The sequence below is a fragment of the Rhinopithecus bieti genome, unplaced genomic scaffold, assembly GCF_001698545.2.
Source record: "Rhinopithecus bieti isolate Rb0 unplaced genomic scaffold, ASM169854v2 scaffold_10223, whole genome shotgun sequence".
Lineage (NCBI taxonomy): Eukaryota > Metazoa > Chordata > Mammalia > Primates > Cercopithecidae > Rhinopithecus > Rhinopithecus bieti.
This window is the reverse complement of record NW_016806659.1, coordinates 2,121,408-2,135,782: the sequence shown is the minus strand read 5'-3', so window position 1 is coordinate 2,135,782 and position 14,375 is coordinate 2,121,408. Positions and strand designations below refer to the sequence as shown.

Here is a 14,375-nt window from a genome sequence, read left to right as displayed (position 1 = left end):
TGGGCTCTGTCTCTGCGTGTCTGCTGATGCCAGCTTCCAAACTGGCATTTGACGGAGTGGTGCTCCTGTGCCCCACTCCGAACTACAAACAGAAGCGGAAGTCTTCTGAATTTCCCAAGGCAGAGAAAAATACGGAGCTTTCACTGCAAGCAAACGTGATGATATAGTTCTTTCTCTGTTTAAAAGTCTCATCAAGGAGATGGGAGCCTAGTCAGTTTTTAACAGTTAACACCATAGCATGGGAACAGCCTTTCTTCCGGCAGGATGAGACTTACGTTTTCATTTCTCATTAACTTGTCTCATTTCCGCTAAGATTCTATTCCTGAGAATTGCCTCGGTCTCTCTCACCTCCCTGCTTGTAGCAGTTTCAGCAGGAAGTCAGGATACAAGGAGGAAAGCTTGGTGCAAGGTCTTTGGACCTTTGCCTGATCTCTCTGGGTTTTGGTCTGAGATGCGGCATCTATGAAGTGGTACACTCTGGATGCGTTCAGGCCAGCACACATCACCCGCACACACCCACACTTTACAGTGGTTCAGCTGGTGGGGCACGCTGCGTTCCGACATCTGTCCCAGGTGAAGAGAACCTTCACGGGGGGTTATGCCGAGACTGGGGGTGGTCTCTATAATGCACCTGGCACAGAGCCTGGCAATTGAAGGTGCTCAACAAATGAGTGACTAAAAAGGAGAAATAGAAAAACTGATTTCAAAGAGCAATGCCCACACTCAAGCGGAATTTTCCATTGCAGACTAGGCAGTGGCCTAGGGGCATAGTGGGATGGGGCCAGCTAGCACCCCTTCAGTTGATAAAAGCGAGCACCCACAGAGGAAATGAACTGTAGTGACTGGGGTAAGGGAGAGGGAAGACTTCATCTTAGTTCCCAGGTTTCAGATGCCATGGAAAAGTCTAGAACGCTCTTTGGAAAAAAGAAGTGGCTGAGTAAGCAACGTTCTCCTTAGCCCCCAATTTCTTCCTCTGCAAAAAGAGGATTGTAATGTACGCTCTTGGTTGGTATAGTTAAATGAGATAACGTGACAAGTAGCTGAGAAACTAGAAAGCATCTAGGAAGATTCCTCCCTCTTGCCCAGAAGAGTCTCTGGCTGTATGTGGTGGAGCCAAGACACGCATGAGGAGTGTTTTTTGAGGAAGACTTTTGGTGTGACCACAGATAGAAGGGAGGGGCCATAAAGCATGTGTGGAGAACAAAGCCTGTGAGATTCAGCCAAGGCTGGAGAGGGCGGGGAGGAAGGGGAGGGTGGAGTGGGGCAGGTCTCTGGAAGGCAGCCCTGCTAAGAGGCTGGGGACCCTTGTTCAGGCTGCTCCAGACTGGTCAGGCTCGGGGGTACATGAGACACTTCCAGAGTCCTGATGAATGATCATTTACTAACAAACTGTCTCACTTGTCAGCAGGAACGTTGGTGGCCTCTGCTCATTGGCCAAGAGGAGGGCCACTCTGGAATGCTATCAATGAATCTCCCAGAAGTGCATGGACATGTGCATACACACACGCGTGCGCACACACACACACACACAGATATACATAAAGCAGCCACACCCTATGCCATTGTGGCTTTAATTTGCATTTTCTAAATGGCTAATGATGTTGAACATGTTTCCACATGCTTATTTGCCACTTGTACACCCTCTTGTGTAAAATGTATCTTCCTATTTTCTACCCATTTTCTAATTAGATATTTTTAACATTGGCTGTTGCATTTTGAAAGTTCTTTTTATAGTTTAGATATTAGCCTTTTGTCAGAGATGTGCTTTGCAAATATCTTCTCCCAGTCTAGAGCCTGTCTTTTCATCGTCTTAACAGGACCTTTATCAGGGCAGAAGTTTTCAGTTTTGATGAAGTTCAATTTATCAATTTTTCCTTTCATGAATTATGCTTTTGGTATCACATGTAAGAGCTCCTTTCCTAATCCTAGATTCTGAAGATTTTCTTGTATTTTATTCTAAAAGTTTTATAGTTTTATTTTACATTTAAGTCCATTATCCATTTTGAGTTAATTTACAACGTGTGAAACTTACACTGAGGCTTGCATTTGCTATGGGTGTCCAACTGCTGCAGTCCCATTCGTTGAACAGGAATCTTAAATATTTTTGAAAGCACTAGTCATTTTAATATTAATATTTGATAACTCACTTGTGGTCACTCGCAGGTTTGTTTCTTTTGTCTGTTTTTTCTCTTGATCCTATTTTTTTGGGGGTATACCTGTTAATATGTGTTTGGATACTGGACATTATAAATCAAACATCATAGTGACTATAGATGATGGTATTTTCCTTCATAAAGTGTTTATCCTATCCTCCATCAGTGAATGTGGAATAACAGACCCCTTTACTTTGTCAAGGGCTGAATACCTTGAAATTTAGTTTCATGCTTTGTAGGGACTGGTTTGCCTGTTGTGCACATGCCCACTTTCAGAGTATAGCCTTTCCAACCAATATCCTGGAGTATTTACCAAGGATCATCTTCCTATGTGGGTCAAAAACTCCAATTTTTATTTCCCCAGCATCCAAATCTCTAATCAATTGCATTTCAGATACTGTCTGCTTGGTTTCTTTGTCTTTAGCCCTGTGTTGCATGAGGGTGCTTTGGAGGGTGGGGAAGAAATAGATGCAGTATGTTTGTTTGACTTTTCTGCACCTCCCTACTTTCAGGTCTCTGAAGCCTTCACTTTCTGTTTCAGCATACTCAGACTCCAAGTATTGTCTCCTCTGTCCCGTGAGGTTGCCGAAAGCTCTCCCAAGCTTTGAGGTCATCCTCAGTCGAGCCCCTGCAGTCTCCCTGCTGCTCCAATAGCTCACCCATGCAGGGGGCACAGGGCTCACTCAGGGCACCCCTTCTCTCCAGGACCTGAATGCTTAGGGCCTGCCTCTTCTTATGGCCGAACACAGCCTTTGTGTTTTGTTTTGTCCTTTGATGTAAGTTATTTCTAGTTGCCTTTGCCTGGAGTGTTAGTCTGCTGTAAGTTGCTCTGTCATAGTTGAAAGAAGTCCTCCAGACCCTGTGTTCTGACCAAGGTTTGCCTGACTTTAAATTCCTTGACCTTTGTATTCTAGCTAAACTTAATATAGAGTTTTCATGAAAATACACCCATAAACAAGGAAACTCTCTGATAGAAGATTCACACACAAAGACAAACACACCAATTCATGCTTCATGTATGTCACACTCAGGGTTTTCTACTTTTACTGCACACATCAGAAAACAGCCACTCTGGCTACTTTTGAGGTGATGGTCTTGGTCCTAATTTAAATACAAAAAGGAAAACACCATGGCTGACGGGAGGGCCTGGCATCTCCTGTGTCCTGGATGGCACCAGCCCCCCAGGCATGCGGAAAGAACCACAGTCCCCTGGAGCTATGCCATCTGCCCTGGGGCTCTGACCCATTCATGCAAAATGGCTGCACCTCCACCCTTGCTATGTGGTGCTGTCCTTGGAGTGCTTTACATCTTCCAAAGCCACGTGACATCTGTGGACTCCCCAGTCTAGTAAAGCAAGAAGGGTGAAAGGGGTGCCTCAGTGGAGCCATGTCTATTCACACCCACCCATCCACTTGGCATGTCTTTCTCGGTCACAGGACTCGCAGCGTGCCACGCCTTCCTGCTGCTCTGGGAGTCTCTGTCAGTTCTTCTTTCTCCTCACTTAGGATCTTACCTCTCACCACATGCTTGCTTGTGTCACCCACTCCAGCCAGACCACAATCCCTGGAGATTCCTGAAACTCTCGAGGCATCTCGGACCTCTGCTCCTCAGCAATGCCAATCAACACACTCCTCTCTTTCTTCCTGCCCTTCTCTGGGCTGTCACATGGGTGTAAGACACCACCTCAGGGAAGCCTTCCTGGATCCTCCAGCTGGGTTAGAGGGAGGCACCTGTGGCTGGGGACCCGCCCCTGCCCTCTGCCGTGGCACTCTCTGCCCTGCTGCCATTTATGCTCTGTTTCTGTTTAGGCCTCTGGCAGTCCTTGGCTGTTTTCCAAGAGGCAGCCCTTACCATGGGGTGGTGCTGCTGAAGTCAGCCTGAGGCCAAGCCTTTCAGGCTGAGCCACCAGCTCCAAAGAGCGAGCACAAGGAGGGCCTAAGGAGACATGCGGTCTCCTTTTAGGAGCTGGGCTGAGGACCCTGGCAGGGCTTCGGTGGACTGAAGGAGAAAAGGGGAGTGAGGACTTTGGATCTGCACCCGTGGCATGGCCAAATACTGGACAGTAAATATGAGCCAGCAGGTTCCTGGGTCAGGGTACACCAGCCTGGCGAAAGCATCACACCCCCATCTCCTTGTGCCCAGATGGGGAAACTGAGACTCAGAGGGGGGTACCCAGGCCACTCCACCCTCGTCTCAGGTATTGGAATTAGGTGAGGCCTGGATGAGCCCTTAAAACCATCATTTTGGGACGAGGACAGGATGATTCTGGAGAGGAGGGGAAGAGTGAGCGGATGGGACATGGCACTCAGGATAACTCAGGAAGAGATCTCATCACAGCACCCGGCAGGAGACAGACGGCACAGTCAACTAGGCTATGAGGAGGGGTTTTAATGAAGAGACTCTTTACAAAGGTGTGAGTGTAGGCAAACCACGAGACAGTGCTGTCTCCTAGGCCTCAGAGCTTTGGGGCCCCAGGACCCAGGATGGAGGGTGTCAGGGGAGGGGGTCACCGGGACCCAGAGATGAGTGAACTTCCTGACAGCCTCTGTTCACTTCTGGAAGACATGCGGGCTGCCCTGTTCCTGCTGAGGGAGAAGCAGCTGGGCGTTTCTACCCTGACCTCCCGCTGCCCTGGCCGTCTCCCTGTCCCTCTAACCTCTTCCTGGGAGTCTCCCCTGGCCAAATCCAACCCAGAGCAGAGAGCAAGGCAGCCACGTTAATGGTTCCTGCGGGTCAGGGCAGGGCGACGAGGGTGAAGGCGGGGAGTGCAGGGTACAGGGACAGCTGGGGGAATAGCACTCTGTAGTGAGGGTGGGAGGCCTAGAGCTTTGCCATTTATGTGTCCCGGGTCCCTGGCCCCACTGTGTCTGCATATAAGGGGGCTGATGTGTGGCCTTCCCGAGATTCCCGGCCCTCGATCCCACTCTGCTCTGCACACCAGACTCCAGGAGGTCAGCACTAGGGTTCCAGGCCCTGCTACTCCCAGGGCACACCCAGCTTTTCCCTCCTGGGAGCCCTAGAATTGGGTCGGGGTCTCCTTTCCCAGTACCTTTACTGCCTCCTTCTTGCTGTGCCAGTAAAGGAAACAGCTGGGACAAGACACAGGGTGGAGTCAGTCAGGGAATAGGTGTGTTTTCTCTGGGGATGCTGGGGCTTGGAGAGGTCACTCACCCACCTCCAGTTATGGCCAGGAGCAGAGCACTGCTGAGACTCACAGCCCACAGGGAGATCCGCCGGTTCCTGCCTGGGGTGTGAAAGAGGGAGTCAGGTGTTTGGAGGCCAGGCAGGGATACCTCGGCTCAGAGAGAAGGCCGCCATCCTTTCATTCTTTGATTTGTTCACTCATCATTTGTTTGCAAACGCTTACTGAGCACGCTGTGTGCCCAGCACATATCTAGACAAGCAAACAATCATGGTGTGGGTTTCAAGGGAAATAGGACAGGAAATGGGAGGGGAAGTGACAGTGAGGATGGTTGACAAGCCTCTGGGGTGGGAGGTGATCAGGGAAAGCTTCTTAGGAAACAGGAGTCTGAGCTGGACTTGGAAACACAAATAAGGCATCAGTTCAAGGGCAAGGCTGTGTCCCCAGCACAGGACATGCACAAGAACAGAAGCATGGGGCTGCCCGTATGCACTTGGTGTGCCTGGGGAGGAGGGGCCCCCGAGGAGGGTAGGCTTTATCTAGGGGCATTCGGGAGCCACTGCTGGTTATAAACAAGGAGTGTCACAGGTAGAATTGCTCCTTGAGAAGGAGTTCAGAGTGTGATGTGGCCCAGAGGGACAGGGAGGCTAATGGGAAATGTTGCTGTAAGTTGGATGAGAAATGAGAAGGCCTGAGAGTGGAGGTTAGAATGAAACTATGGGAACACATAGAAGACTTATTTAGCAAGACATGGTGATTCTCCATGCTAAGTGGAGGCAGATTCCCGGTTTAGGAGGCTGAGGGCATGAGTGGGGCCATTTGTTGAGAAGGGCCCTGGAGGAAGAGCAGGTGTGGGGGTTCGATGGGATTGGGCATGTTTCACTTTTCTTTTCTTTTCTTTTCTTTTTTTTTTTTTGAAATGGAGTCTTGCTCAGTTGCTCAGGCTGGAGTGCAGTGGTGCGATCTCAGCTCACTGCAACCTCCACCTCCCAGGTTCAAGCGACACTCCTGCCTCAGCTTCTTGAGTAGGGATTGGTCATGTTTCTTGAGTAGGGATTGGTCATGTTTCTAGGCATGGCATCTCTGAAAACCAAGAGGCCTCCCAGAGTGATGTCCTACAGGCAGATGCCTCCAAGGCTCTGGAGCTTGACATGAGGAGATCAAGAAATCCCAGGAGGTGCTGCCTTCACCCAGGGTGAGGATAGAGAACAAAAAAACCTTGAGTTGGGCAAAAGAGAATGACAGAGACAGTAACGGCTCTGGGAGTGCAGGGCAGGGAAGCGAGAGGCTGGAAAGCATGGCGGCCACTTACCTGGGCAGAAAGTGGGGTCATTGCAGGAGAGGAAGTAAGTCCTGCAATCGGCACAGCTGGTGACCTTCAGGGTAGACTGTATGTCTATGGGAGGGGAGGGACAGGGCTAGGGGTGCCAGGTGTCTTTCAACCCTCCCCCAGGCCCAGGCCCCTTGCATACTCACCACAGGACTCATTGCAGGCTGCCAGGGGTGAGAAGGTAGAGAAACTGAGGTGTTGGGGAGGCAGACAGCGCCAAGGGGGTCTGGGGTGCAAGCAGGAGATGGAGCTGGGGAAGGTGTTCATGGGCAGGAGTGGGGCTCCTGGGGATGGTCGAGGGGGCTGCAGAGTGAACTCTGCATGCCTTCGGTCTTGGCAGGTGCGGAGGGCTGGGCCACGTGCAGGGATCGTCCCCACCCCTTACCCTTCTCCTTCAGCCCATCAGATATCTTATTCAGCCTCGCAGTGAAGAGATTCTTGTGCATGTCGATCTCTTCCAGAAGTACTGTTTTATCTAGGTAGAGCAGGAGGGAACGGATGTTCAGTGCTACAACTTGCTCAAGGTTGGGTTTTCAGACCCTTGTTTCTAAATGGAAGTTCCAGAGAGCACACAGAGACAGACGGCATTCATCTCCCACCTTCACAAGACCACCCACCCATGGCCACATGGGCCTCTGAGAGTGCCTTGGAGGGTCGGCCTTTGTCAACCCAAGCCCCAAGGCCCTGGGACTCTTGACTTCCTCACCATCTCGTAATGTTTTGATGGCTTGGTGTACTTGAGTGAAGAATTTGGCTGTTTCTTCTTCCAAATGGTCATGATCTGAGGATGAGATACAAGGTAAAAGAGAAGTCAAGGGCGTAAGATCCCAGGTCAGGTAAAGAGGCCAGATCCAATTCCTGATCTCCTGTCTGTGCCTTACCAAGGTACCAGGGTTTGAGAAAATTATTATCCTCTAGGAACAGAGAGTGAACGCTTTGAGAAAGTTCTGTGGGTGGCCCCGGCGTCCCCCAGAGAATCTGAAGGTCGTAATCTATCCAGGCAGACAGTTCCGGCCAGCAGCGGAGGCAGTTCTTCCCTTCGATGGCGGGCAGCAGACAGATGATCAGGAAAGGCACCATCTTCTGGGGTCCTCCTACTGTGCCCCAGTGCCCTGCCTGGAAGTTCCACGTGGAACACTGGTGTTCTGTCCCCCTGGGAACCACATTCTCTTGGCAGCACAAAGTGCATTCTGCAGGGCAAGGCAAGGCCCAGCTGTGGAGTCACAGTATGAATCCAAGCTTTGGGATTGGACCTAAGTGGGAGCCTTGGTACATAGTTCCTCCTTTGAACTTGGAGTCACTTGTTCAGCAGGGAAGGTCCTTGTGAGGATCAGAGGGACGGCTGCACTGCCTGGTGGTGGGTGCTCAGCTATCTTGACTGTGTTCATCTGGTGTGGAAGAGTTTAATACGACTGAAATTTGAGAGGCAGAAAAGAACAGCACAACAAGAGGGTTGTTGAGTGAAGAGAATCAGAATCTCTTCACAATTTTCCACAAAGGGTCAACCAAGGAGAAGTTGATGGAAAAAACATGTTTTCATGGCATAGATAAACTGACAGCTGTCTCATGTTTGGTCGAGCCAGAGGGGCTTAGCTTCTAATACCACAGTGCAGGCAAAGAGTATAGACAAGTTCCAGTCAGCATTGCACAGAAGTGCAGACAGAGAAGCCACGTCCAGAGCAGTGGTTCTTTTGTGAAATGCACCCTGAAAAAAAGCAAAACTCCCTACTCTTTTGTCATAAAGAAATCCAGTGGGATCCTTGTCACTCCTCAGCTGGCAAGCTTTGCCCTTCCATGCCATGATTCTGAGTGCCTTGGGCTGGATCATGGGCAGCTAAGACCACCAGGCATTTAAGGAATGCCTCTAACATGACCAAGAGACAAGAACCATAGCAAGAATTCAAAACAAAGGCAAACAAAAACAGCAGGAAAAAGGAAGAGTACAGAGTTATGACAAGAAGCAGAACAAAACTTAGAACCTAGCTAGGCACGGTGGTTCACACCTGTAATTCCAGCACTTTGGGAGGTTGAGGTGGGTGGATCTCCTGAGTTTGGGAGTTCAAGACCAGCCTGACCAACTTGAAGAAACCCCGTCTCTGCTAAAAATACAAAATTAGCTCGGTGTGGTGGTGCATGCCTGTAATCCCAGCTACTAGGGAGGCTGAGGCAGCAGAATCACTTGAAGCTGGGAGGCAGAGGATATGTGAGCCTGAGCCTAGATCATGCCATTGCAACTCCAGCCTGGGCAACAAGAGCGAAACTCCTGTTAAAAAAAAAAAAAAAAAAAAAAAGGTTAGAACCTAATTACAATTAAATTGACAAAATACTGTTTTCCCAGACAAGAAGAAGTTGCTATGTAAAAGAAAGAGTTATTAGAGACTAAAATATGATAGCGCAAATTTAAAATTCCATAGAAGTGTTGGGAGATCATTTCAGAAATCTTCCAGACAGAAATACAAAAAGACAGAGATGGGAAATAGGAAATAAAAATAAAATACAATTAGATAATCAATCCATGAGGTCCAACATCCAGCTAATACAAGTTCCAGAAAGAAAATGGAGAGGTGAAAATTATTTATAATAGAAGTTGTGTAGGAAGTATATTCAGGAAGAGATTCTATTGTATATACAGAGGAATGTGGCATTGAGGTTTGCTAGAAGAAATAGTTGAGGCTGGCCGCAGTGGCTCATGCCTGTAATCCCAGCACTTTGGGAGGCCAAGGGAGGTGGATCACTTGAGGTCAGGAGTTCAAGACAAGCCTGGCCAACATGGGGAAACCTCGTCTCTACTAAAAATACAAAAAATTAGCCAGGTGTGGTGGCGTGCACCTGTAATCCCAGCTACTTGGGAGACTGAGGCAGGAGAATCGCTTGAACCTAGGGGATGGAGGTTGCAGTGAGCTGGGATTGCACCACTGCACTCCAGCCTGCGCAATAGAGTAAGACTCTGTCTCAAAAAAAGAAAAAAAGAAAAAGAAGGAGAAATAGTTGAATTAATAAATTCAGGCTGTACTAGTCAGGTGAGCTCTGTGATGAGAGGGTGATTCCGAGTACTGCAGAGACGTTGCTCTATCCCTGGCTTTGTATGGAATCACAGATGAGGAATAAGCCTGTTTTTTGCTCCTAAGTCAGTATCTCTGGAAAGGCAAGGCCTGGAAGGGACCCAACACAAAACTTCCATGTCCTCAAGATGTATCACCCTCTAGGCAACTGGTGTTTTTCACACTAGAAAGCTCACGCAAGACATGGTGTTCAGAATTTTTACTGGAGTTTCATTATGTAGGTGTGATTGACTGAACCACTGACCATGTGATTGAACTCGATCTCCAGGCCCTGTCCCTCCCTGGAGGTTGGGCTGATATTCCCTGGTTCAAAGCCCCAACCCTCTAATCACATGGTTGGTCTTTCTCTTGTGGTCAGCTCTTTTCCTGAGTCATTTTGTTAACATAAAAGGATATGGCTAGGTAGGGTCTCACAAGCCCACCATGAATAATAGACCCTCTTATCACTCAGGAAACTTCTGAGATATAGAGGTTCCCTCTCAGGTACTAGGGACAAAGGACAGCCAGATTCTTTGCCATACAACAATAGCACATAAAGTTCTGATTACCCGTTAACATTTGGGCATAATTCGTTCAGATCTAGGCTTTGTAATGCTTCTTGGTCTCCTGGAATCTTCTGGGAGGATCTCAAGTCCCAGGCACAAGATTTTGTTTTGCCCATGCTGAATTGTGGAGATATTAGAATAGAGGCAATTAGAAATCCAGGGACGAGTGGAACATGACAAGGGCATCTATCTTAGCAAATTAACTCATTTGGTTGGTAAAATCATCTTAGAGGTCATTGACCTGCAAATCCTGTCCAGTTATTATAGGTACCTTGTTTGAAAGAACAACATTTGATACATCCAAGAGGCTGGCACCTGGTTGGTCAATGCCTTTATAAAGGGTTGGATTTAGTTGTTTGATTTTTTTAATGGAAAATTACAAAAGTTCATCATCAGATAACCTATCATAAATGAAATATTCATTTCATTTTCTTTCTGGTTAAAACTTGTGTCTTGAAATGCTTTGTTGTATCTACTTAGAATGATCAATGGGAATGCCTGGGGGGAATCTCTCTTGCAGAATTTGTTGGTAGAGAACATTAAAATTGCATGAAGCCAGTCATGTAATTTTAATGACCATCAAAAGGATTTTGCCTAGAATTGGGAGGAATTGAAAGTGAGATGATGCTTCTGGGAAAGGTTGAAACCTTGGGTGTTCAAGGAGGCAAGTTTCTGGATCTATAGGGCACTCCCCCATCTACCTCTGCTGCTGGGCAGAGACATTCTCTCCCTAGTTAGTGGCTGTGGAGAATCTGCAAAACACAGGGCGCCTGGCTATCTCCTTCTGGTCCTAGAGAGTCATGCAGGGCTAGTGCTGGCGGTGGCCTTGCCCAGGACTCAGTGTAGCCCATCCACTGCTCTAGGGAGAAGTGGCTGAGGCCCTGAGGGGAACAGATGAGTGTTCACATTCATGTTTTGTGCCCTCCAGACCAGTGCCCGCCACCCCACTCCTATTCCCCTTTCTCTTGAATTCTTTCCATTTTCCTGACATTGAGTTCAGCTCTGCATCTGTGAAGCCTGCTCAGGTCTCTCCACCCACAGAGATTTCTGCGTCCTCTCATCTTTGTCAGGGGCCATGTTTGTGTCTTTCATTAGGCAATTAGCAACATGCCAGCTTGTGACAGGCTTTCTGTTGATTCAAAATGTCATTAAAATCTGCCGTAACCTATACTTTCTCATGCCTCATCAGCCTGCTTCTAAAAACAGGTTACAGTCACAATAGCATTTCCTTGGGCCATCTCCTTTTTGCAAGGTCTGCTCTCCTGGTTCCCCTGGCTGTCAGAGTCTGGGTGGCCCTCAGGGGCTGTCCATCTGATGCCATGATGCAGCTCATATGGCTGGCCTGGGATGTCTGCTCCTCTCTCTGTGGCGCTGGACTCACCTGCCACTCCCCACACACCATGTTCCCAGCTTCTCCCCTGTTTCAGTGAAAGGGGTTCTTGCTCCTTGAAGGAGCCCAGGGTTCACTTGATGGCCTTGATGAGACCCCGGGCCCTGACCACAGCCCTGGAGAAAAGGAAAAATGGCTCCTCTCATTTAGCCACAGGCCCACTGCAGAACCTCTGTGTCCCAAGCTCTGAGGAGGCCCAAGGCCGCTGGCTATCTTCTCATGGAGGTGAATGGCAGTCCTGGAAGCATGCCTGCTCATCGCCCTCTTGGCTTCTTACCATAGCTTCTTTCTTACAAAGCTCCTCGTCCGCAAGGATGAGCCTCCCCAGGAGTCTTGCAGACAGGTCTGAACGCTAAGGTAACTGAGACCGGTGGGGACAAGGACTGCATTTATGCTGGTCAAAGGTGATTTTGATAGGACAAGCTCTGGTTCCCAAATGAGGTATTTGTTTTCTCTGGAGAAGGAGGAGCAGAGATAGAGGCCCTCTGCCCAGGCATGGGATGTCTTTACCCTACCTCCTTGGGTTTTTGGATTTTGTTTGGGACCATGAATACATCTGAGGATGAGAGCACCATATCTCCTCTCTGAAGAGGTGGTCGTCAAAGCTCTCATGATAAACACCTGAGGTCAGGAGCACATGGCCACTGCCAGGAAGGGGGAGCATCTTTGAAGGACAAAAAGGGCTTCCTGCCCAGCCCTGCTGACATCCTTCTCTATGGCAATGTGTTCTCCTTGTTCAGGAAGAATGAGGCTCTGGTCTTCCCACACACATCTCTCAGGGCTGGTGGCACTGCAGAGGGTTTAGAGACCCCTCCTCCGGTTGGGTGACTGCCCCTCTCTCAAGGCAGGCAGGGTGCTGTGTAGTGCTCCCTGGGTAGAGAAGAATACTGCAGACATTAGGAACATTGTTGTAGGAATGGAAGGGTCCTGTCCCTGAAACTTACTAATTACACCTGTTTCCTTTTAGGTTGTGGCAGATGGTACGTTTCCAAAGAAGATGGAGCCTCATGTCCCACCCACAGACTCTTCTGCGGTGGGAACTGGCCACTCCCTCAACAAGAGGTGGAGTCCAGTTCTCCTCCCTTTGATTTGGGCTGACCTTACGGACTTGTTTGTAATTAGTAGAATGCAATAGAACTGACTCCTTGTGACTTCCAAGTCTAGGTGAGAATGGCCCTGCAGCCTCCACTGGTCCTGCTGGGAAGCTCATTCTCTGGACGTTCACTCCTGGGACGCTCCTTCTTGGGATCCAGCCACCATGCCGGGAGAAGCCTTAGACACATGAAGAGGCCACGTATGGATGGTCTGGGCGACAGTGGTCCCAGTCCAGATACCAACACGCGAGTTAACAAGTCTCTATATGACTCCAGCCCCTAAGCCTTTCGAGTGTTCTAAGGCTCCAGATATTGTGGAGCAGAGCAAAGCCACGTCCAGGCCTGTGTCCTTTCATCCAGCAAGAGATTCTGGGAACACAGGGCTCTGCAAAGTGCACAACACAAAGACTTGTTCATTCAACAGGGGAAGGACTCGGCCTTATTAGTGGTGGCCCGGGCCCAGTGGGGCCCCTAGCTGACGGGGCCCTGCAAAGCAGGATTGGCGGGCTCAGTTAGGGCAGGAAATCAAAGTGGTGGTGGCCTGTTGCTGCCTGTGTGGCCCCAGTCCTGAGGACTTGTGCATGGAGAAGTTTGGGATCTCCAAGTGAGCTTTGACTACAGAACACCCGGAAGCCACACAGAAGCTCAAACGCCTAGGCCCCAGTTGAATGAGCACTGTGGCCACTCCCACCCACCCCACCCTCCAAGAAGAAAAAGAGATGGAGTGAAAAAGGCAGACAAGGTGCACTCTGACACTTCCTGCTGGAGGGTAGGATGGTGGAAATGGGGAATAAACCTTCATGCTATCTTTGCTCAGATGGATTTATTTCAAATCTTGTTCAGACATTTCTTTTCTTTTTAGACAGGGTCTAGTTCTGTTGCCCAGGCTGCAGTGTGCAGCATGATCTCTGCTCACTACAAGCTCTGCCTTCTAGGTTCAAGCGATTCTCCTGCCTTAGCCTCCTGAGTAGCTGGGACTACAGGTGCATGTCACCTCGCCTGGCTGATTTTTTGTATTGTGTTTTAGTAGAGATGGGGTTTCACCATGTTGGCCAGGCTGGTCTCGAACTCCTGACCTCAAGGGATCCACCTGCCTCAGCCTCCCAAAGTGCTGGGATTACAGGCGTGAACCACCGTGCCTGGCAGACATTTCCTTACTGTATGATCCTGGGCTCAATGCTTCACGTCTTGAGCCTCAGTTTATCTTTAAAATGTGGCCAATTAGAGTGCCACCTCTGGAGAGTTTTGAGATCTCTGTCAAGTGCTTAGCATAATGTAGGCCCTCGAATCTTCTAAATCCTTTCTCTTCTCTTTGGAAGGAACTTTAGGTAGCTGGGCCCAGTTGCCAATAATGACAGCAATGCATTATGAAGGGCATGCTGCGTGCCAGGCACAGAGCTTAAGGCACAGACCCCTTTGACACCACCGTCACTGGGAAGCTGCCTGCTAGTAGGCCAGTGTGCTGGGGCAGGGGAGTGGATCAGCTGCAAGGGAAGGCCTGCAGTGTCACTGACTAAGCTTCAAAGGAGTCTCTTGGCATCAGTAGAAAATATGAGGTCCCAGGTGGTAGTGCTCGGGATTCCTCCTGTTGGTTCTCCAGCCACATGACTGGGACCTCAGGCACGTGTCTGTGCCATACACTCATGGGTGAATATGTCC

The 14,375-nt window shown here is 49.3% G+C and overlaps 1 protein-coding gene across 13 annotated transcripts; it reads right to left on the bottom strand.

Annotated features, from left to right (window-relative positions):
* Positions 1–4,540: 4,540 nt before the first annotated feature.
* On the bottom strand, positions 4,541–7,727 carry TEX51 (testis expressed 51). 13 transcript variants are annotated; one of them, XM_017877372.1, is made up of 9 exons: positions 7,507–7,727; positions 7,332–7,406; positions 7,011–7,100; positions 6,772–6,851; positions 6,608–6,671; positions 5,325–5,397; positions 5,203–5,242; positions 4,810–4,879; positions 4,541–4,738 (listed from the first exon to the last, which is right to left on the bottom strand). In XM_017877372.1, the coding sequence occupies exons 1-9, from the start codon at positions 7,703–7,705 to the stop codon at positions 4,647–4,649; spliced, it is 783 nt and encodes a 260-aa protein (XP_017732861.1). In that variant the 5' UTR covers positions 7,706–7,727; the 3' UTR covers positions 4,541–4,646. The 13 variants fall into 13 exon arrangements, with proteins under 13 accessions (XP_017732861.1, XP_017732862.1, XP_017732867.1 ...); XM_017877373.1 differs by having other exon boundaries at positions 6,608–6,691; positions 6,772–6,789; XM_017877378.1 differs by lacking the exon at positions 4,810–4,879.
* Between the last annotated feature and the right edge of the window lie 6,648 nt (positions 7,728–14,375).

Excerpts from the sequence above, each read along its gene's own strand:
- TEX51 (XM_017877372.1), bottom strand. The coding sequence starts at position 7,705 with ATGGTGCCTTTCCTGATCATCTGTCTGCTGCCCGCCATCGAAGGGAAG. Across the intron at positions 6,852-7,010 it reads TGATGGGCTGAAGGAGAAGG|ACCCCCTTGGCGCTGTCTGC; the intron begins GTAAGGGGTGGG and ends CTTGCACCCCAG. Across the intron at positions 5,398-6,607 it reads TGACCCCACTTTCTGCCCAG|GCAGGAACCGGCGGATCTCC; the intron begins GTAAGTGGCCGC and ends TTCACACCCCAG.